At 44.7% G+C, this 22680-nt stretch overlaps 2 protein-coding genes across 2 annotated transcripts in view; one reads left to right on the top strand and one right to left on the bottom strand.

Moving 5' to 3' along the window:
* Positions 1-8342, bottom strand: part of RIMKLA (ribosomal modification protein rimK like family member A) — a 37898-nt gene extending 29556 nt beyond the window's left edge. The window contains exon 1 of the mRNA XM_003273352.4: positions 8043-8342. Coding sequence (XP_003273400.2) covers positions 8043-8205 — 163 coding nt within the window. The 5' untranslated portion in view covers positions 8206-8342. The remainder of the gene's footprint in view (positions 1-8042) is intronic.
* Positions 8343-10495: 2153 nt separating this feature from the next.
* The window catches only part of FOXJ3 (forkhead box J3), a 197712-nt gene continuing 185527 nt past the window's right edge, over positions 10496-22680 (top strand). Inside the window, exon 1 of the mRNA XM_030823607.1 lies at positions 10496-10596. The gene's annotated coding sequence lies outside the window, so the exon portion shown is untranslated. The remainder of the gene's footprint in view (positions 10597-22680) is intronic.

The following is a 22680-nucleotide window of genomic DNA, read 5'->3' as shown; positions in this document are numbered from 1 at the left end:
TCTTGATAGGTGTGTAAAGGTGCTCCTACGTTGATATCTCCAGGCTAAGCTTTTCTCCTGAATCCCAATCTTTCCATAAATGGTTACCTGACATATCCCCTTGGATGTTTAATGTGCAACTCACACTGAGTTCCGATATTCATCACCTGCCCAAACTTATACCTGTCTTCCTTTCCATATCAGCAAATAACATATTTTATTCTTCCAGCTGCTCAGGCCAAACACTTTGGAGTCCTCCTTGACTAGTCTTTCCTGAACACCCAATACCTGATCCCGTAGTCAAATCCTGACCACTTTGTCTTCAAAATATGCCCAAACTCAGTCACTTTTCACCATCTCCCTTGAAATCATGCTAGCCCAACAATCTCTTCTCACCTGAATTGTAGCAATAACCTCCCAAGCAACCTCCCTACTTCTGTCCTTGGTCCCTCTAGTCTGCTCTCAACCTGGTAGCCAGAATGACTCCGTGACCCATTAGGCAGATCATATCATTTCTCTGGTCAAAAGCTTTCAGTGGAGGCCAGACACGGTGGCTCACGCCTGTAATCCCAGCACTTTGGGAGGCCAAGGTGGGTGGATCACGAGGTCAGTTCAAGACTAGCCTGGCCAAGATGGTGAAACCCCATCTCTACTAAAAATACAAAAATTAGCTGGTATGGTGGCATGTGCCTGTAATCCCAGCTACTTGGGAGGCTGAGGCAGAGAACTACTTGAACCCGGGAGGCAGAAGTTGCAGTGAGCCGAGAACGTGCCACTGCAATCCAACCTGGGCAACAGAGCAAGATTCTATCTCCAAGAAAAAAGCTTTCAGTGGGCCAGGCACAGTGGCTCATGCCTGTAATCCCAGCAGTTTGGGAGGCCGAGATAGGTGAATGACTTGAGGCCAGCAGTTCAAGACCAGCCTGAACAACATGGCAAAACCCTGTCTTTACCAAAAATACAAAAATTAGCTGGGTGTAGTGGTGTGTGCTTGTAATCCAAGCTACTAGGGAGGCTGAGGCAGGAGAATTGCTTGAACTCAGGAGGCAGAGGTTGCAGTGAGCTGAGATCGCACCACTGTACTCCAGCCTGGACAACAGGTAAGATTCCATCTCAAAAAAAAAAAAAAAAATCCTTTAGTGGATTCCCAGCTCATCCAGAGTAAAAGCAAAAGTCCCTCAGTGACCCACCAGGCCCTGTGTATCTGCTTCCTCCCCCACTCCCCTCTCTGACCTCCTCTCCCAATACTTATCCCTTGGCTCACTCTGCTGTGCCACGCTGGCCCCCCTGCTATTCCCTGTTGCCTAAACTACTCTACTTCCAGATATCTAAACGGCTTGTGTCCTTACTTCCTTCAGATCTTTACATGGATACCATCTGGGTGAGGACCACCCCGGCCACCCTATCTAAAATTGCAATCCCCTCTCTTACCTCCAGAAACGTTCTTTTTTTTCTTGCTTAGCTCTTTTCACCAATATACTATACTTTTTATTACCTTGTTTACATTCTATTTTCCCCATCTAGAATGTAATCTACTTGAGAGGCACAGATTTCTGTCTACTTTATTCTGGTGCCTAGAAACAGTACCTTATACACAGTAGGCCATCAATAGATATCTGTTGACAGGATTAAAAAAATGAAAAAAAATCATAATAATGAGCGTGAAGCCTGCCTCTGTTCCCACTCTCCATTTTATCTCTACTGCCTAGCACAATGCCTGGCACAGAGTGGGCACTCAATAAATATTTATTAAATGAAATAAATGAATGTATAGGATTGTTGCAAAGATTAAGACACAAAAAGTATACTAAAGTATTAACAACAGAGTTACAGGAATGAAGAATCAGTATTCCTGTTAGTTCCTCAACACAAAGTAATCTAAATTTATCACTTTCTCATGGTGGAATCTGGAGTTACGTTTTTTTTTTTTTTTTTTTTTTTGAAACAGGGTCTCGCTCTATTGCCCAGGCTGGAGAGCAGTGGCACTATCACGGGATCCTCCTGCCTCAGCCTCCTAAGTAGCTGGGACTACAGGTGCATTCCACCATGACTGGCTAATTTATTTTTTATTTTTTGAGATGGAGTCTCACTGTGTCACCCAGGCTGGAGGGCAGTGCCTCAATCTTGGCTCACTGCAACCTCTGCCTCCCAGGTTCAAGTGATTCTCCTGCCTCAGCCTCCTGAGTAGCTGAGATTACAGGTGCATTCCACCATGCCTGGCTAATATTTATTTATTTATTTGTTTGAGATGGAGTCTCACTGTGTCGCCCAGGGTAGAGGGCAGTGGCACAATCTCAGCTCACTGCAACCTCCGCCTCCCAGGTTCAAGTGATTCTCCTGCCTCAGCCTCCCAAGTAGCTGCATTTACAGGCGCATGCCGCCAAGCCTGGGTCATTTTTTTTTTTTTTTTAGTAGAGACGGGGTTTTACCCCATCTTGAACTCCTGACCTCAAGTGATCCACCTGCCTCGGCCTCCCAAAGTGCTGGGATTACAAGCGCCTGCCACTGCACCCCCCCTAATTTTTTATTTTTATAGAGACAGGGTCTCTATAAAAAATTTTTCAGAACATGTTGTAGGTTTGTGTTAAAACAATATAAACCCAATTATAACTAAAAAACAATTATAATCCAAATTATAATTGTTTCTCGGGACAATGGGTAAAGTGGCCAGGGAAGTGGCTGGAGTGAGGTGAGGCTAGCACTGACATATGCAGATGCAGTGTCCTCCCTGCTAGTGAGGAGAGTGGCAAGGAGGTGAGGTGTGGATGGGTGGAGACGACACAAACATCTCTGAATGATGGCTGTACTCCCTTCCACCAAGCAGGCCCAACAAATTTGGTGGAAGTGCTCTGGTAGCGGCAACAGGTGGTTCAGAAATCTAGGAGTAGGGGCCAGGCTCGGTGGCTCACGCCTGTAATCCCAGCACTTTCGGAGGCTGAGGTGGGCAGATCACCTGAGGTCAGGAGTTTGAGACCAGCCTGGCCAACATGGTGAAACCCCATCTCTACTAAAAATAAAAAACATTAGCCCGGTATGGTAGCACATGCCTATAGTCCCAGAAACTCAGGAGGCTGAGGCAGGAGAACTGCACGAACCCGGGAGGCAGAGGTTGCAGTGAGCCGAGATCGCACCACTGCACTCCAGCCTGGACGACACAGTGAGACTCCATCTCAAAAAAAAAAAGAAAGAAAGGAAAGGAAATCTAGGAGTAGGGCTTTGAGATCCATGAAGGATCTCATCCACTGGTTCTAAAACTCTTCCTAACATAGTTCATGGGGTATCCATAAAAACTGTTAGAAACGTAAACTAAACATCCATCCCGCTCTCAGCCCTTGTGGTCAGCCTACAGATATAAATGTGGACCCAAGGGGTAAAGCAGATCCATGCAGCACTCACGTCTATTTGGAAATATATGGTAGGTGCTTGTACTCATTCCCTGACCTTTCTTTCCACGAGTGTTGTACGGTGGTATCATTTGGATTATAAGATGTCAGGCACAAGACTTTAGCAGGAACTGAAGTTAAAGATCAAGTTTTCTGCACAAAAGTTAGCATGGTACTCTTTCCTGCCAGTGTCTTCTTGCACAGTGATAGGAGTCCATCCTTTCTCTGTGAGCCTTCTGTTGCCTTTTAGTGGTCTGAGGTAAGACCATTTCCTTATACAAATGTAGTCAGAATCCACCCCTTCCCAACCCTTTTAAATCTGACTCACCTGATTACTACAAAGAACCAAGTAAAAGGATCCAAGAACACTTTGATTTAAAGAATCTGACCTAGAATTTGTCATTTAGCTACCAACGTTTTAGCTCTAAATGTAAGGGAAGGAATGCTGAATCATCCTGCTCCTAAGAGACAAACAGTAACACAACCTCATTTCCAGGTCAGACTCATTTTATATGTCTTGGTGGGTATCTGTCCCTGAGTTTGTGACTATACTTGTTTCTTGAGCCAATTAATCATATAGACCTGTGGGTGGGCAAAGAACTTAATTCTTCCTAGTGAATCTGTCCTCATTTACACATTCCCTCATGATCTCCCCCACACAGAAGCTCCTTAGCTCATTGCAGTAAAAGTCTCACATACTTCAAATTAGCTTTTAAGACATTTCATTCAGTCATCCCAACAAACATTAACTGAAGGCCTACTATGTACCAGTTTTGAAGCACACATTTGAGGAATCCTGGTTCTTCAGAGGGAGGGGGGATAGAAACTGTATAAATAGACAAATTATAGCAAAATATGATGAGTGCTATTTTAAAAGGTATGGACAAAGCTATTTGGCAGCAGATGGAAAAGAGGGACTACTTGGGGACAGAGAAAGGAGCTCAAGCAAGCCTTTTTAGAGATAAGTGACTTGTGCTGGATTTGAAGGATGAAAAAAGGTGAAGCATGTGGGAGGGAACAGTGGGCATCTGAGGCAGAGGGAATTTTAGTGCAAGGTATGGAGTCACAGAGAGGCATGGTGAAATCAGTGTAGACTGATGCAAGGGATAAAGTGGAAGAGAGGAGACAAAGTGTTTAGACCAGAATTACTGAGTATTGGTCCTAACTCTCAGCCAGTGCTATATTCCCATATATCCTTATTCGCATTTAGAAGAGCTAATAGGTAAAAAGAAGCTAAACCTATGCCCGGCACAGAATAAACACTATATATATATATAGATGTAGATATACATATATATGTCTATGTCCATTATTATTATGTGCATTCTGGTGTCACATTCATCACTTTATCCCTAGGGTTGAGAATATTTAGTACGTATTTGTGAAATGAATGAAGAACTTGCAGTTTCTAAAAAGGAAACGGAGATGGGTATGATTTTCATATAATGCTACACCCAGCAAAAAGTGAAGGGAGGCTGTTTTCTACAGGATTGCTTCAGTCACTAAAAGATCATTTTCCTCTCCCCACTGTCTCCCCACTCAGATTACTAGATTAAAAATAATAATCATGAAAACTTGTAATCTCTTGTCTGAATCTTATTTCCAGATATAACCTGAAACTCTAAGCCCTGGATTTGGGCTCCCACTAGCCTCCAGGGAGAAAAGCTCAGGAATGAATTTAAGCAATTGGCTGAGGCACTGCCCATACCTGCCCCAATCAACTCCATCATCATATTCCTACACTAACATAAAGAAGCAACGGAAAGGAGTGAAGGCACAAAGGCTTTGTAAAGGTGATACCTGAATTTCCTAAATTATAAAATTACGGTGCAAAGTCACTATCTAGCCTCAACATAACTCAATTCAGTTCAATTCCACATCTACCGAGAAAGGTACTATAGGCTACAGACATCCTAAAGGAAGCTTATTCTATATCCCTGGGCTAGAAATTAGAAGACCAGGTTTTTTAACTTTAGGTTTGCTGTTAACTAGCTGGATGGCATTGAGAAAGTCACTTCACCTTTTAGAGACTCAGGTTCTTCTTTGTAAAATGAAGGAATTAGAATGGATGATCTGAAAATCCTTCCCAGCTCTTACATTCTATAGTTCTCAAATGGTAAATAATATCAGCATCATCATAACTACATATTTCTGTATTTCAAAGCAAGTTGAATTCTGGAATTTTTTTTTTCGAGAAATACTCTGGCTCAGCAAATTACCAAGGGTTTTCTATAGTTTGACTACAGAAGAAACCGGGAACCAGAGATCATATCCTGATTCATTAAAAAAAATATGTATTGAGAGCCTACTATGTGCAAGGCACTATTCTAGCCACTATTATAGCACTGGACAAAGCCAACAAGGTCATTCTCATGGCACTCACTTGTGCTTTAATCTGCTTCCATAAGAAATCTTTGGACAGCTTTGGACAGCAGAATTCGTGATCTAATCGTTTTGTTCTACGTTTTGTGATTTGTGTGGGCTACCTCGGAATTAACAGAAATTAAAACTGCATCAAAAAATACCTGTCTTCAATTTCTCCACTGATCAGGCAAAGAGCTGTGTAGATTTTCCTGTAGTTAAAAAGAACGGGCCGGGCGCAGTGGCTCACGCCTGTAATCCCAGCACTTCAGGAGGTCGAGGCAGTTGGATCACCTCAGGTCAGGAGTTTGAGACCAGCCTGACCAACATGGTGAAACTCTGTCTCTACTTAAAAAAAAAAAAAAAAAAAAAAATTAGCCAGGCGTGGTGGCACATGCCTGTAATCCCAGCTACTCAGGAGGCTGAGACAGAAGAATTGCTTGAACCCGGGAGGTGGAGGCTACATGAGCCAAGATGGTGCCATTACATTCCAGACTGGGCAACAAGACCCAAAACTCTGTCTCAAAAACAAACAAAACAAAACAAAACAAAAAACAAAAAAAACGAACTCCTGGTTTGTGAATAGATTATTTTCAAACATGAATTCTATTAACATTTAAGACACTAAACAAAAGGGTTTGAGTGTTTCCTGTGGCACTAGCATTTAATTTTATCTTTTTCTAGGACTGATTCTTTAAAATGAGGTTTTAGATACAGAGCATTTTCTTGCTCTTACTGAATTTGTGATGGTTCTACAACCTAAATGTGATGTGGCATTTGGCTACTGTATCTCGAAAAAGAGACATCTTTACAAATTGTAAAATAAATAAGCAAAAAGTTCATCCTGGGTAGAAAGATGTACATGTTAACTACTTAATCTAGGTCGGTGAAATACAACAGATTATACAATTTAAATATGACACTGAAACCCATAAAATGAGAGGAGTCTTAACCCCCAGTTTCTATAAATAAGAATCCTGAGATTCAAAGACAAAAGTGGCTTGCCCAAAGCAAAGCCAAGATACTTGTTAACTGTAAAGCTGTAATAGGAATCCACATCTGCAGATTCCTTGTTCAGAAATCTAGTTCTACATTAACTGTGACAGTTTTAATTAATCAAGGATAGAGAGAGGGTACCGGTTGCATCTGATAGACATCGTTGTAGATTAAATGTAAGGTACCTAATGTTTGTGGTATATTTCTCCAACAGGATATACAGTCTGATATTAAGTATGAGGGACTTCGATAAACTTAGGGATGAAAAATCTATAACAGATATATTCCACTCAGAAACAGGTCATATTCAAAATCTGACTTGTAAGTAGTCTTTCCGAATTTGAAATTCCTTCCCCTGCCAAAGCAAAGTAACAAATTAAGGGCTTATTTAACCATTAATAATTGTTGAAATAATGCAGACAGTATCCCAAGATGCACCCTGAACTGGGCACAAATCCTTTTGAGTCCTGGACTCCCTGAAATGGTTGGATGCTTCCAGTGGAGCCCCAGAGACACTCAAACAGCAAGCCAGAGGGAGTTTTCTGCGTCAGGGATTCCTAAATCAGAGAGGCCTGTATTAAGGATATACGAAAAAATAATTAACCTTTTGAGGTCAAACTCACAGACGGCAACCATGTCTTACCCACAAAAGTCTCCTGAACACAGCAGTGGGGTGATCAGTGAGGCCAGAACTGTCTGAACCTGAAATCCCGGCTCTTCTGGAATCAGAATTCAACGCTGCTAGGGAGAAGGATGAGTTAAACCCATCAAAGGTCTACACTCCCACTTTGCACTCGAGAAGTCACTCCAATCTTTCTCAGATTTCCCCCATATGTGGCTTTCTAGTTTGGAAATAATATTCTATGTGGTGCACATTACTGATGCTCACACACTCCTAAAAAACTTTTTTATAACAGTCATCTTAATAGTAATTTTGTAAATCTGGTGTGGATTTCTAGAAACCTCAGAGTCTAAACTGTCAAGGTATTGATGCGAGCAGGATTTGCAAATTTGGGGTTTAACAGCCTGATTTTCCTCGGACACCCGGGCGGCTTCAGGTGAATTTGGGTTTCTCACAAAATGAAATCCCCTAAGTAAATTAAATCGCGTTCTCGAATCTTGGCCTCGGGGCAGGTGGTGGTGGTTAAAGACGCTATGAAGGTTAGCGGCTTTCCAACCCCAAGAGGTCTCGCAGCGGGAGTGCGGCTGGTGTGCGGGCCCGAAGGAGACTCTGCTGCGGGAGGCCCGGCGAGCGTGCCCACCCGGCCGACTGTCGTGGACCCCGGCGCGCCTCCCTGCCCTCCCGGGGCCCGCCTCGCTCACCGAGGTGGCCGCCGACGATGGTGACGGCGATCTGGTCCATGAGCACCGCCCGGAAGCGCACGTCCTGCTCGGAGCAGCGCTGCCGGAGGGCGCGCAGGATCTGCACCTGCGGGTAGTCCTCGCGGATGCGCCGGTCCGTCAGGAACCAGAGCTGGGAGCACATGGCGGCCAGGGCGGTGCGCCCCGCGCGGCGCGGACCCCTCGGCGCCCCGGGCCGCTCGCTCAGCAGGGCGAGCGGAGGGGCGGCCGGCGTCCGGGGCGAGCGCGCCACGGCTCCGCTCCCGCGGGTGCGCCAGGCGCCTCTGCAGCCCTGACCCAGCGAATCCGCCCGGCCACTCAGCGCCGCCGCCGGCCCCGCCAGCCAATCAGCGCGCGGCGGCGGGCGCTGGCGGCTGCAGAGGCGGCCCTGGCGGGCGGTGCCGGGGAAGGACGGCGGGTCGGGGGCCTGCGGCGGCGGAGAAAAGGACCCGGGCTTCCGGGGTTCCGGGGAGCGAGCCGCCGGCGGGCGCAGGCGAGGCGGAGGACGGCAGCCCCGGCAGGCCCCGGACCCCCCGGTGGGCGTGGCGCTGCGGGCTGGGGTGGGACAGCCGGAGCAGGAGGGGCCGGGGCGGCGGCCCTGTGCGGCTCGGAGGGTTTCCGAGCTGACTGGCCAGCGATGCGCAGTGGGCAGCGGATGCGTCTCCAAGGCGATCCCGAGCCTTCGGGGGCTGGGACACGGGCGGACGCTTGCTGAGCCCCGGACAGGGAGGGCCTCGGGGACGTCCCAAAGGAGATTCCGGGGCATGGCGAAGGTCACACGGCTAGGTCCCCAGTTGGACCCTAAAGCATTGGAAGGAGAGGGATTTCTCTGCCGAAATCCTAGCCCGAAGCCCCACGGGGGTGGAGGAGGATGTAGGAGAGGGGGAAGTTGAGTCTTACCCACCTCCTATTCAGATAATTTGAAAGTGCATTTCCTGGGGTCTCAGATTTTCTTACACTGGACACCCCCTCCTAGGTTGCAGCAGGTCTGAGCCTTCACAGCCTCGAGGTCATAAAAAATTGACCTAGCATCCTTTCCAGTTAGAAGGACTTCTGGCTGGTCTCCCTTCACCACTCCCCCTCTCCCCAGGCCATACAACTGAGTCATCTTTAAACACTGTCCTTGGTCCTGGCCAATTGCAAACCCTGCCTGCAGACAATAGTGTTTGAAGCCAGATTTTCCTTTCTAAATAACTGCAGGATTGAAGTTAGCCATCTTTGGAGACTGCATTTGCTCTTCCAGTTCATTAAAATATGTCTTTTTTTCTTTTTCTTTTTTGGCTTAGGGAAGCAAGAGTAGTTTCAAGGTAGACCCAGCAATGGCAACTTAGAAATGGGGTAAGTTGTCTCAGGGAAGACACAGGCTTCTCTGTAAATATTGTGCAGGTGTGTGCATGAACTCACTAAGATGAGCCTGTAGGAAAGTTCTGTATAATGGAATTTCAAAAATTATTTTTCAAGCAATCTTAAGTAAATATTTTGATGTTGCAAAATATCTCCTCCCCGCTTCTATGAATGTATGTTCTTAAAGTAACAATAGTGCCCTATGAATTAGTAACTTTTCAAAACTATCTTATGGCAAAAGACAAAATTACAACCAATTTAGTTATAGATTGAATTGGCCTTTGAGATTCGTGAATTGGGGTAGCCTCCATTCCACAGAACAGAATGAAAGCTTTCACTGCGCAATGGCAGAAGAGTGGGTTTTAAAAGAGGGGAACAAGGAAATAGAGCAATGGAAGAAGAGCTGATTGCTTAACATCAGGCTACTTTGGGTTACTTTTTTGGTAAGGGTTAAAGCAGAGGGGACTTCCTTATTCTGACACAGGTAAACTGAAATCTCCTGTTTTCAGGAAAACCTGGTCTGTTGTGGGATGTATCTGAAGTTTGATTATATGGCATTTAGCAGGAGGGACTCGATTTGGTTTGGTCTGGTCTGTTGTGGCCTAGTGCAAAAGCTCAGTCCAAAACAATGGCCTCCCATAATTTTTGTTTAACACTTCCTAAGCTTGGGCACTAGAACCTCTATGTTCTACATTGGCCTTTTCCTTGATATTTCATGTTATATATTTTTTGACCCTGGCTTCTATAGTATCACCCATAGAATGTGATGCTTCCTTTAAGGCTTCTATAGTATCACCCGTAGGAGGTCTATAAGATAATCAGAACCTTGATTTTCTGGGACGATAATTTACTAAAAGATATATGAGTCAGTGAATTTGAAAGTTACTTATAACCCATTTTCAAAGCCATCCACACTAGACTAGAATGTTTAAGTTAACTGTAAATGGCTATCGAGGTCCATAAATGCCAGGCTTGAGAAGAGCAGAATCCGAGGATGGGATCCAGATGTTGTGATCAGTTTCTCTGAACTCCCTCACCAGGAGCTCACTACCGCCTCTGTGATCTCCCCTTCTCCAGATGGGACACAAAGACCTGGGACAGTAGCATATCCAGTTAGGAAATGACTACACATGGAGGTGCAATGTTCTCTTATGCCACCAGAATTCCTCAAGCACAGAGGCAGCTTTTCCAGGTACAGGTCTGCTTTCTAAGATGTATTACTTTATGGAATATTTCTCCATAGGTGACTCCCAAATTCAAATTTAACCTTGATGTTCCCTGAGCTTTAGGATTTAAAAGGATACTGTTCTGCCATCACCTCGATGTCCCTAGGCTAAACTCATTATTTTCCCCTCCACTCCAGGCTCAACTGTCTTAAACAAAAAGGAAAATAAATTATCTCATATAACAAGAAACCTGGAGGTAGGTAGGTTAGGATTCTTTTTTTTTTTTTGAGACAGAGCCTCACTCTGTCGTTCAGACTGGAGTGCAGTGGCATGATCTTGGCTCACTGCAACCTCTGCCTGCCAAGTTCAATTGACTCTTTTGCCTCAGCCTCCCGAGTAGCTGGGGTTATAGGAATGTGCCATCACACCTGGCTAATTTTTTTATTTTTAGTACAGGCAGGGTTTTGCCATGGTGGCCAGGCTGATCTCTAACTCCTGACCTCAAGTGATCTGCCCGCCTCATCATCAGTGACCCAGACTCTTTCCATATTTTCACTCTGACAGCCTTGGGCTAGTGCCCCTCATAGCTACAAAATGGCTGCCACAATTCCAGGTGACGTACACATACGCACAATGTCCAGCAGAAGCAGAAGACTATTTCTTCCTGTGTGTCTCTTTTTTTCATCAGCAAGGAAAACTTTTCTCAGAAGCCCTCAAGCCGACTTTCCAGTCTCATATGCCCACGTCTAAGCCAGTTACCAGCAAAGAGAAGGAAACTATCATGAATGGCTTAATTTCATTATGGTTCATTCCTTGGGGCTGGGAATTAGACTCCCTTCCTCCAAGCACATGGCCATGTACAGATGGATGAACTGGGGAAAAATTGGAGGTATTTTAGGAGGATTGAAAGGAGAATAGATGGCCGGGTGCAGTGGCTCACGCCTGTAATCCCAGCACTTTGGGAGGTCGAGGTGGGCGGATCACTTTAGGTCAGGAGTTGGAGACCAGCCTGGTCAACATGGAGAAACCCTGTCTCTACTAAAAATGCAAAAAAACTAGCCAGGCATGGTGGCGCATGCCTATGATCCCAGCTACTCGGGAGGCTGAGGCACAAGAATCACTTGAACCCAGGAGGTGGAGGTTGCAGCGAGCCGAGATTATACCACTGCACTCCAGCCTGGGCCACAGAGCAAGACACCATCTCAAAACAAAAAAAAAAAAAAAAAAAAAGGGAGAATAGATGTTGGGAGGATAAACAATGGTGCTTCATGTAGATGACAATATGGTAAATGTATCAGTCAAGATAAGCTAGGTTAGGCTGTGGTGACAAGTGATCCCAAGAGGGCTTACAACAGTGAAGTCTTATGTCTGAAAATGTACTCATACATGGTAGGACAGTGTAGCTATCCTCTAGGTTGTTTTTGTGTCAGGACCCAGGCTGATAGAGCAGTCTTTACTATTTTTTTTTTTTTTCAGAGACAGGATCTTGCTCTGTTGCCCATGCTGAAGTGCAATGGTATAATCAGAGCTCACTGCAGCCTCAAACTCCTGGGCTCAAGCAATCCTCCCACCTCAGCCTCCTGAGAGGGTAGGACTACAGATGCATACCAGCATGCCCAGCTAATGTTTTTCTTTTTTTGTAGAGATAGGGGTCTCAGTGTGTTGCCCAAGCTGATCTTGAACTCCTTGCCTCAAGTGATCTGCCTGCCTCTGCCTCCCAAAGTGTTAGGATTACAGGCGTGAGCCACTGCACCGAGCCCAGAGCAGTCTTTATTTGGAACATGTTGGTCTCTCATGGAAGAAGGAAAGTGATTATGATGAACCACATGCTGGCTCTTAATACTTGTGCCTGGCACTTACACATGGTCAGGTCACATTTTCTTGGCCAGACCAAGTTCACCTGGCCACACCTGATGTCAATGAAGTAAGGGAACTATAATCCTTCCCTGGGAAAGGCAGCAAAAATTTGAACAATTGTGACCAACTATACAGTCTGCTACAATTGAAGACCAGAAATAGCCAAATCCTGCTCTGCTAATCATCCCTCCTCTCCTTAGGGTTCCCAAGGGAACTGTATCCAAGAAAAATTGGAGTAGAAACCAGAGGATCATTTTATTCATAGCTGAGCTAGCACCCAACAACCTCTAAAGCAGAGCTCTGCAAAAAGATGGAGTCGAATTGCATGGCTTAGGTTTAAGGCTGAAGCGATGCTTCCTAATTTCCTGCCCCACCCTCCCTGCACTGTAAATTTTGGGACCAATATGCTTAGGCATGCCTACAGAAAGAGAGGGGAAGATGATCAGGTCTGCAAAGCTTTACTCATCCAAGTGTGTGCTAAAAGAAGACTGGTCTGGGCCTACTCAGAAGGAAATGAGAGCTAGGCACAGTGGCTCATGCCGGTAATCCCAGCACTTTGGGAGGCTGAGGCGGATGAATCACTTGAGGTTAGGAGTTCGAGACCAGCCTGGCCAACGTGGCGAAAACCCCATCTCTACTAAAAATAAAAAAAATTAGCCAGGCGCGGTGGTGGGCGCCTGTATAGTTCCAGCTACTCGGGAGACTGAGGTAGGAGAATTGCTTGAACCCAGGAGGCGGAGGTTGCAGTGAGCCAAGATCACACCATTGCACTCCAGCCTGGGCAACAGAGGGAGACTCTGTCTCAAAAAAAAAAAAAAAAAAAAAAAAAGAAAAGAAGGAAATGGGGAATGATCCTTTAGCACAAAGTGGCCCCAACCACTAGTGTGGACTAATTAATATCCTGGTTTGATATTGTGATATAATAAGGGATATATATTTTGGTCTCTGTCCCCAGCTCCTGACGACATCTCCTAAAATCCTTGTAATTTCCTAAGTGATAGGAGCTATAGGAGCATCTTTTCCTGAGATACTGGGTTTAGTCACTGGCTCCTGAGACAGCTCCAGAATGATAAAGTTGTGTTATTCCTAACAGGCCCCCTTCAACCACGCCTGAGTTTATGTTAGTAAGGTGACTTTTGGAAATCTCCCAAAGATGAGCTGGTTACCAGAGGAACCAACCATGTGATTACAGAGTTGGAACTTTCAACCCCACCCATTCACCCAACCCAGCCTCTAGAGAGAGGAAAGGGGTTGAAGGTTAAGTTGGTCACCAATGGCCAATGATGTAATCAATCATTCCTACTTAATGAAGCCTCCATAAAAACCCTAAAGGACAGGCCAGGCGCCGTGGCTCATGCCTGTAATCCTAGCACTTCGGGAGGCTGAGGCAGGTGGGTTGTCTGAGCTCAGGAGTTTGAGACCAGCCTGGGCAACATGGTGAAACCTGTTTCTACTGAAATACAAAAAATTAGCTGGGCATGGCAGCATGCGTCTGTACGTCTGTAGTCCCAGCTACTCGGGAGGCTGAGGCAGGAGAATTGCTTAAACCTAGGAGGCAGAGGTTGCAGTGAGCCGAGATCACGCCACCGCACTCCAGCCTGGGTGACAGAGCGAGACTCCGTCTCCAAAAAAAACAAAAACCCTAAAGGACAGGGTTCCAAGAGCTTCTGGATTGGTGACTATATCCAGTTGCTGGGCGGTGGTGCATCTGGAGAGGACATGGAAGTTCCATGTTCCTCACCCCACACTTTGCCTATGCATCTCTTCCAAGGCACTTCCTAAATGGTATCCTTTATGATAAACCAGAAAACATAAGTGAAGTATTTCCCTGACTTCTGTGAGCCGTTCTAGCAAATTTTTTAAAAATTTATATTATAGACAGGGTCTAGCTCTGTTACCAAGGTTGGAGTGCAGTGGCACAATCACAGCTCACTGCAGCCTCAACCTCCTGGGCTCAAGCGATCCTCCTGCCTCAGCCTCCCAAGTAGCTGGGACTATAGGCATGTGCCACCACGCCCAGCTAATTTTTTAAAATAATTTTTTTGTATAGACGAGGTCTTGCCATATTGTCCTGGCTGTCCTCAAACTCTGGCCTCAAGCAGTCCTTCTTCCTCAGCCTCCCAAGGCACTAGGATTACAGGTGTAAGCCACCACACCTGGCTGTTGTAGCAAACTATTGAACCCAAGGAGGGGGGTCATAGGAAGCCCCAATTTATAACTAGTTAGCCAGAAGCACAGGAGGCCCAGACTTGTGACTGGCATTTGAAGTGAGGGCAGTCTTATGGGACCAAGCTCTTAACTTGTAGCATCTGATGCTAGCACCAGTAGATAGTGTCAGCATTGAATTGAATTGAATTGTAGGACACCCAGTTGGTGTATGAAAAGAATTGGAGAATTGCTTGTTGTAGAAGAGACCCACACATTTGGGGTTTAAAGTGTTGTGTGAGCACATAAAAAAATACATCTAGGCTGGGCGCAGTGGCTCATGCCTGTAATCCCCGCACTTTAAGAGGCTGAGGTGGGCAGATCACGAGGTCAGGAGTTTGAGACCAGCCTGGCCAACATGGAGAAACCCCGTCTCTACTAAAAATACAGAAGTTAGCCGGCTGTGGTGGTGGGCACCTGTAATCCCAGCTACTCGGGAGGCTGAGGTGGGAGAATCGCTTGAACCCAGGAGGCGGACATTGCAATGAGCCGAGATTGTGCCACTGCACTTCAGCCTGGGCAACAGAATGAGACTCCATCTCAAAAAAAAAAAAAAAAAAAAAAAAAAAAAAAAATCGGCCAGGTGCAGTGGCTCACACCTGTAATCCCAACACTTTGAGAGGCCAAGGCAGGCAGATCACGAGGTCAGGAGTTGGAGACAATCCTGGCCAACATGGTGAAACCCCATCTCTACTAAAAATACAAAAAATTAACTGCACCTGGTGGCACAAACCTGTAGTCCCAGTTACTCTGGAGGCTGAGGCAGGAGAATTGCTTGAACCCAGGAGGTGGAGGTTGCAGTGAGCCAAGATTGTGCCACTGGACTCCAGCCTGGTGACAGAGCAAGACTCCATCTCAAAAAATAAAAATAAAAAATAAAATAAAAAATCTTTTCCTTTTGCCTGGGCTTTGACCAATCAGGTTAATATCTCCTTCTTCCTTGTGAACATAGCCGTAAGAGGACAGGGAAGAGGAGATAATTCCTCTGTTCCCACATTTTGTTCTCTCTTACTCCATTGGGAAGATGAGTGGAAAATTCTCCTACCAAACAGAATATGTGCATTGTCTAATTACCTCCCCATCTAGACTAAACCTCTCAAGATCAGGGGCAATGCATCATGCATACTGTTTCTACATGTGGTAGGCACTCAGTTTCTGTTGGTAGCAGTTGTGGTTGTCATTTAAGAAACATCATTGCAAGTTCAGTTTACAAAACTGTGGCCAATACAGATATAGCAGGCTTTCGTAACCTGGGGTTTTGGGGCTTTATTTCTTATCTTTCTTTCAACCTTCACTATATATTGGCATGGAAGGGTATTGAGATATGGGACTGGACAGTAGAAGGAGTGTCTTTATAAACATTACATATATCCCCAAGAAGATGGACCTGCCAAGTATATAGAAGATCAAAATTCAAGCTACCTCGATAAATTAGAGAAACGGTCGTCAATAGCAGGTTAAAATGCACTAAAGTAATTGGATTGTTTCTGACACAAAGGATAAATGCTTGAGGGGATGGATACCCCATTCTCCATGATGTGATTATTTCACATTGCATGCATGTATCAAAACATATCATGTACCCCACAAATATGTACACCTACTATGTACCCACAAAAATTAAAAATTTAAAAACTTACATAAAATGCACTAGGATAAATGGAAAAGTGGTATAACTAAGGAGTGAAAAAAAAAGCATCACGTGGCCAGGTGCAGTGGCTCACGCCTGTAATCCCTACACTTTGAGAGGCCGAGGCTGGTGGATCACCTGAGGTCAGGAGTTCAAGACCAGCCTGGCCAACATGATGAAAACCCATCTCTACTGAAAATACAAAAAATTAGCTGAGCGTGGTGGTGTGCGCCTGTAATCCTAGCTAGTCGGGAAGCCGAGGCAGGAGAATCGCTTGAACCTGGGAGGTGGAGGTTGCAGTGAGCTGAGATTGTGCCACTGCACTTCAGCCTGGGCAACAAGAGCAAAACTCCATTTCAATCAATCAACCAATAGCATCACACACAATAGAATTCAAGGGAAAAACTGACCACACAGAAATGTGGCCAAGAAGGGCCTGATAAATGTGGCAAACCAGTAATGGAATGTGTAGAAAAATTGGGGGCTATATTAACAGAAGCCTGGGAAGCCAAATTAATCTTCATATCTCTGTGACTTGGCACAGTGTATGGCACACAGTGGATATTGATACATATTTATTGAAAAAAAGTGTGACGTTGACTTCGGTCACATCATCTTTTCTGTTCCCTGCCTCTGAAAAGTATTCGCGGAACCAATTCCTGTCCACCCTTCAAGACCCAGCTTAAACACAACTTGTTCCCTGTTGCCTTCCCTAAAATCCACCTCAACCCCAGCTGGAAGAAAGGGTTCCATTTCTGAATTATTGTAAGCATTTAATAACTCAAGCAATTATTTTAGTAATGTGCACTCTGATTGCATATTGGGTAAATGGTAATTCTTAGATTATGGCAGTGCAATCTATATAATTTTTAAATTATAGAATTAATAAGGGAGGGTGTGTGAAATTCTAGAAGTTTAATCTCTGGCACTGTCTCTGACTTTCCTTGCTCTAGTTTTTTTTTTTTTTTTTTCAGTTGTTATATGTCATCCAGATATCAGCCTCATCCTCTTATTCAAGCTCACACCCCCTGTGTCCTCTCATACAAGGGCCTTAGTGAACCAGGCAGAATTTACTGAAGTAGAGACACAATTTGCATCATGTAGCTTGCAACAATTCATTTAGTAATCCCTCTATAAACTGTTTTCCAGAGTACCCTCTCTGGTTCTGCTACCAGAGTGTTTTTTTCTACTCTTCTCCACCCTCCAAGCCTCCAGCTTTGCTGCTCTTAACTCTCCCACTCCGAAGCCTCTTCCAAATTCCTCAGCCTTTCATTACTCAGAGGAAAACATTTTATCCCAGCTCATACTTCCAAAAAGTGTACCCTGGACAAATTACTGTGTTCAGCAAAACAGAAGTTCTTCCAATTAGAGGACCCATCCTCTTCAGAAAACAGAGGAGGATCATAAATACATTTTCCTTTCTGCAAACATAATTAATACAAAATGACTAAGTGGGGTTAGTCAAGGAAGTATTGGCAGACTTGTTGGAGTCAGCTTTTGAAGGTGGCAATGGACATAGTTTTGCAGGGTGGAGTGCAAAGAAGGCATTCAGGTGGTTGCCGGCTGCAATCCTGCTCTGGATGAACTTAGCTCCTAGAACCAGGTAGAAGTTTATAGTTTTCAAGGGACTTTTCCTATCTCTCCCAAGACAAGGCTGCATAGTTGCTTATCCTGCTATCTGCCAGCCTTAGCTTCACTCAGCTATAATCATTAAGGATAGACATTTGTTATCTCAGCCTTTCCTAGCCTCTTAGCCATTTCTGACCAAGTCAGGAATTAGATTAGAAGCCTCAACACTGTTTCCTTCCCTTCTGTGTTAGGATACAGGCTATGCTGCTATAACATAGACCCCCCAAAAGACAGTGACTCAATAAGAAATTTATTTAGTTCTCACTTAATAGTCCAGTAAGGTGGATGTCTGACTATACAGATAGCTCTGCTCTACTTGTTCATCTTGGAACCCAGGTTTCTTTCATCTCAGTGTGCCACCTACTCCAGGATGTGCTCATTGTTTGCATGGTTGAGCCTGGCTCACTTGGCCACATCTGTGTCTAGACCTCTGGAAATAGAAAGAAGAGAAAGAGAAGGTGGAGAGCAAGTAGCCTCCTTTTAATGACATAACATCAAAGTTGTACTCTTAACTTCCATTCACATCTCATTGGCTAGAACTTGGTCGTATGGTCACATCTACTGCAAGGAAGGCTGGATAATGTATTCCCTAACTGGGTAGACATATGCTCAGCTAAATTTAGTGGAGGAAAGAACGGCTTCCATTACAAAAAGGAAGAGGAGAAATGATGATAGGGATGATGAGCAGTTTCCACCATACTTCCCCATGGCCTGTGGAATAAACTTCTTAGCATGGCATAAGAGACCCTATGGGACCTTCAGCTTTCCACTCTAGTAATATCCAATTACTAGACATGCCCTGAACTTGCTTTGCTGTGTTTCCCCTCCATGACTGTTTATGGTGAATTTTTCTCACCTTTCTTTGCCTGCTAGAATCAGCTCAAATAACATCATCTCCAACAAGTGTTCCTAAACCTCAGTCTGGGGCAAGTGACCCTTCTTTGTCTTCTCATAGCACACTATGCATTCATCTCCTCTGGCACTTGTCAGATTCCCCCACTGACTGCAAAAGTTTGAAATCATCTCCTTTCGGCTCTGTCACCGTCTAGATTGTAAGCACCCTGAGAGCAAGTATGCTATGTCTTGGTCGTATTTGTACCTTTAGTTCCTAATTTGAGCTGAATTCCTTTTGCCTACCAGTGGGTGAAAGATGTTGCGCCATTGCCTGAGCCCTTGCCTGCTCACTGGGTTGTAGCTTTCATCTGTAATAGCCAGGCTGTATTAGCGGACATTCTTGTTCCCATTGGTTTGGAAGCACTAGCCTGAGACTGCTGCTGGTCTAGGATCCCGATCCTCTTGCTAGTCCTTGTGAATTTCCTCCTTTGAGGAGCCTGAAGCTTGTTTTTGTTACCCCTAGGGGCTAGCTACTGAAGGGCATGACTGCCATTTATTGCCTTTGATCTTGGAAGCTCTTGCTGCTAGGCTTCACCTGCTATGGATTTTCCTGATGGTGAGACCTGGGGGAACTCAGTTCTGGTTTATTGTCTTTGGACACTGACAAATGATCATTTAGGTAGATCATTTCCTCCCAGTTCTGCTCCTAGTGAGCTCTGGCCATTTTCCACTTGTCATTGTGAAGACTCTATCCTGCCTGACTTGTGAATGTTTTCCATTTTAAGATTGATAAGTATTATTGGTACCTTCTATTTTAAACTAACTGGTCCATGATGAGAATGGATTAACAGCTTTGTGGCATATCACTGGCACAAAAAGCAACTTGTACAGACTTTCTTTGGATGAATATATATATATATATATATATATATATACATATATATACACATATAATATATACATATATATGTATATACACACGCATACATATACATATCTACATACATGCTTAAAATATGAATATGTGAGCATGCAAACCAGGGTATTGAGAAGGTTATTCATATGGCAGATGTTCTTTATTTTATAAAAGGGCTTACTAGGAAGATCTTATGCATTATTTTCTTTTTTGGTATAACTTTGGTAATTGTTGAGCAAGGCAGAATTCCCAGGTCAAATGGATGATTTGGGCAGCCACATAATCTGCCCTTCTGTGTGTCAAAGCTATGGGTCAGAACAAGGAGATTTAACCTTAAAAAGTCAGCAATTTAGTCAGATTGTCAAAAGAACTCAGTAATATCCAGGGAAGTAAGAGGCAGGGAAGTCTAGTGTTCTTGATGAGCTGAAAATGAATTGGTAATTTGTCATGAACTGAAAATTCTCAATTCCAAAAGGTCATGGAAGAGTCATAGATAGGTCCCACCTGGGCAGCTCAAGTACCCAGAACCCTTCCAAGTTTCCCTGCCTGTATTAGTTAGAAGTTATTCATTTACAAATGACAGAAATCCAATTTAGCATAAGCAGCAAGGGAGTATACTGACTCACAGTCCTTGGAAGGCTAGGAATGGACTTCAGTCACAAGTAGATCCAGAGACTAAAATGCATTTTCCAAATTGGCCTTTCTCATTTTTTTCAATCCCAACCTTCTTATTCTTCATTGATCCCATTCTCTTCTATGGGAATTACCTTCCTCCACGAGGCAGGGAAGATAGCCCTCATTCACGTTCTAAATGTTCTTTATCTGGAAGGCTGGATAACTTTTGTTCTGTCTCCAAATGAAAAATTTCCCAGGAAGAACTTTGATTGGCCTGACTCAAGTCACATTCTAGCCCTGGACTAGTCACTGTGGCCAAGGGTACGGGGTATGATTGGCTGGGCCCTGTGGCTGGGAAGTGGAGTGGTATAACTAGCAACCTCGTCAGACTCAGAATTCATGTGGGTCACACTCTCCTTTCTAATGCTGAGACTCTCCAGTAAATATCTCACATGTTCACAGCAAACAGCCCAGGCTTCATTTCATACTTCTGCTTGTTTCCACTCTTGATGTTCTGCACTGACCACTGCTTGCTTTTAGTGTGGACACCTGCTTTGTGGTTCCCTTAGACTGCCACTAAAACCACTTAGCTGGACCACTGTTGGCCACTTTGCTGCTCAGGCCACTGCTTGTGCTGACTTTTTTTCCCAGACCTCCTCTCAGTGGTCTATTTGGAGAAGTGCCCATGGGCGTCTCAGATACTCTGGCAGGGACTAGTTCATGCAGTTGTGTAATTAGGGACAGTTACATAGGTCGTTCAGTGCATAAGGGCATCCCATGAAAGCAAACACGGGAACTGAAGTCTAGCATGAAATCCAGCTTACTAAGCTATACACCTACCTTTATGTGTTCTCCAGGTAGAAGACATACTTTTTTTATTTGCACAAGGGTACCAAGCCACCATGCATCAGGGAGAACATATAACTTGAGCTGATTCTAGCAAGCAAAGAAACGTGAGAAAGATTTACCATAAATAGTCATGGAGATAAGACACAGAAAAGCATGTTCAGGGAATTTCAAGTAATTGGATATTCGTAGAGTGGAAAGCTGAAGGTCCCATAGGGCCTCTTATATCAATGCTAAAAAGTTTATTCCATAGGTCGTAAGGAAGTGACATTTTGTTTTATTTTATTTTATTTTATTGAGAGTCTCACTCTGTCACCCAGGCTGGCATGCAGTGGCGTGATCTCAGCTCACTGCAACCTCCACCTCCTGGGTTCGAGCAATTTTCCTGCCTCAGCCTCCTAAGTAGTTGGGACTACAGGCGTGTGCCACCACGCCTGGCTAATTTTTTTGTATTTTTAGTAGAGACGAGCTTATGCAATGTTGGCCAGGCTGGTCTTGAACTCCTGACTTCAAGTGATCCACATGCCTCGGCCTCCAAAAGTGCTGGGATTGCAGGCATGAGCCACTGCGCCTGGCCAGGAGGTGACTTAAAAATTCAGACAAGGCTGGGCACAGTGGCTCACGCCTGTAATCCCAGCACTTTGGGAGGCCAAGGCGGGCGGATCACGAGGTCAGGAGATTGAGACCATCCTGGCTAACACAGTGAAACCTTGTCTCTAATAAAAATACAAAAAAAAAAAAAATTAGCTGGGCGTGGTGGCGGCTGCCTGTAGTCCCAGCTACTTGGGAGGCTGAGGCAGGAGAATGGCGTGCACCTGGGAGGCGGAGCTTGCAGTGAGCCGAGATCACGCCGCTGCACTCCAGCCTGGGTGACAGAGAGACTCCTTCTCAAAAAAAAAAAAAAAAAAAATTCAGACAAAGCTTTCCTGCAGGCTAGCAGCAGCATAACGCTGGCTGTTTCCTCTGAAAGGTTAGGAACAACTACATCTCTTCTGTTTGCCATTGTATCAAAAGAATGCCACTACATAACATTGTGAGAGCAGCTAGGGGCACAAGCCCACCTCACCTGTCTTTATTAGGGCTGCTATACTAATACACCATAAATTTGTTGGCCTACAAAGGAGAAAAACGTATTGCTTATAGTTCTGGAGACTGGGAAGTTCAAGATCAAGGCATTGGCATATTAGATGTCTGATGAGGGCCTATTTTCTGGTTCATAGATGGTAACTTCTTGCTGTGTCCTCACATGCAGAAGCGGCAATGCAGCTGTCTGGGGTGTCTTTTATAAGGGCACTAATCCCAATCGTGAGGGCTCTGCCTTTATGACCTGATCACCTCTCAAGGCCCCACTTCCTAATTCCATCACATTGGTGTTAGGTGTTAGCATATGAATTTTGGGGGGACAGAAACATTCAAACCATAGCACCACCCCATCATCAAACTACATCTTCATATATGATAATCTCAGCAATGTGAATAAAACTATTTTGAATAATTGACCTTCACACTGATTTGCCAACTAAGTCAGTCCTGGACCTACAAACTAAACCCCTGGTGAAAAGCAAAAGTCAGATGAGC

This window comes from Nomascus leucogenys, chromosome 12 (genome assembly GCF_006542625.1).
Source record: "Nomascus leucogenys isolate Asia chromosome 12, Asia_NLE_v1, whole genome shotgun sequence".
Classification (NCBI taxonomy): domain Eukaryota; kingdom Metazoa; phylum Chordata; class Mammalia; order Primates; family Hylobatidae; genus Nomascus; species Nomascus leucogenys.
The sequence above is the reverse complement of the archived record's forward strand: the minus strand, read 5'-3'. Positions and strand labels throughout refer to the sequence as shown.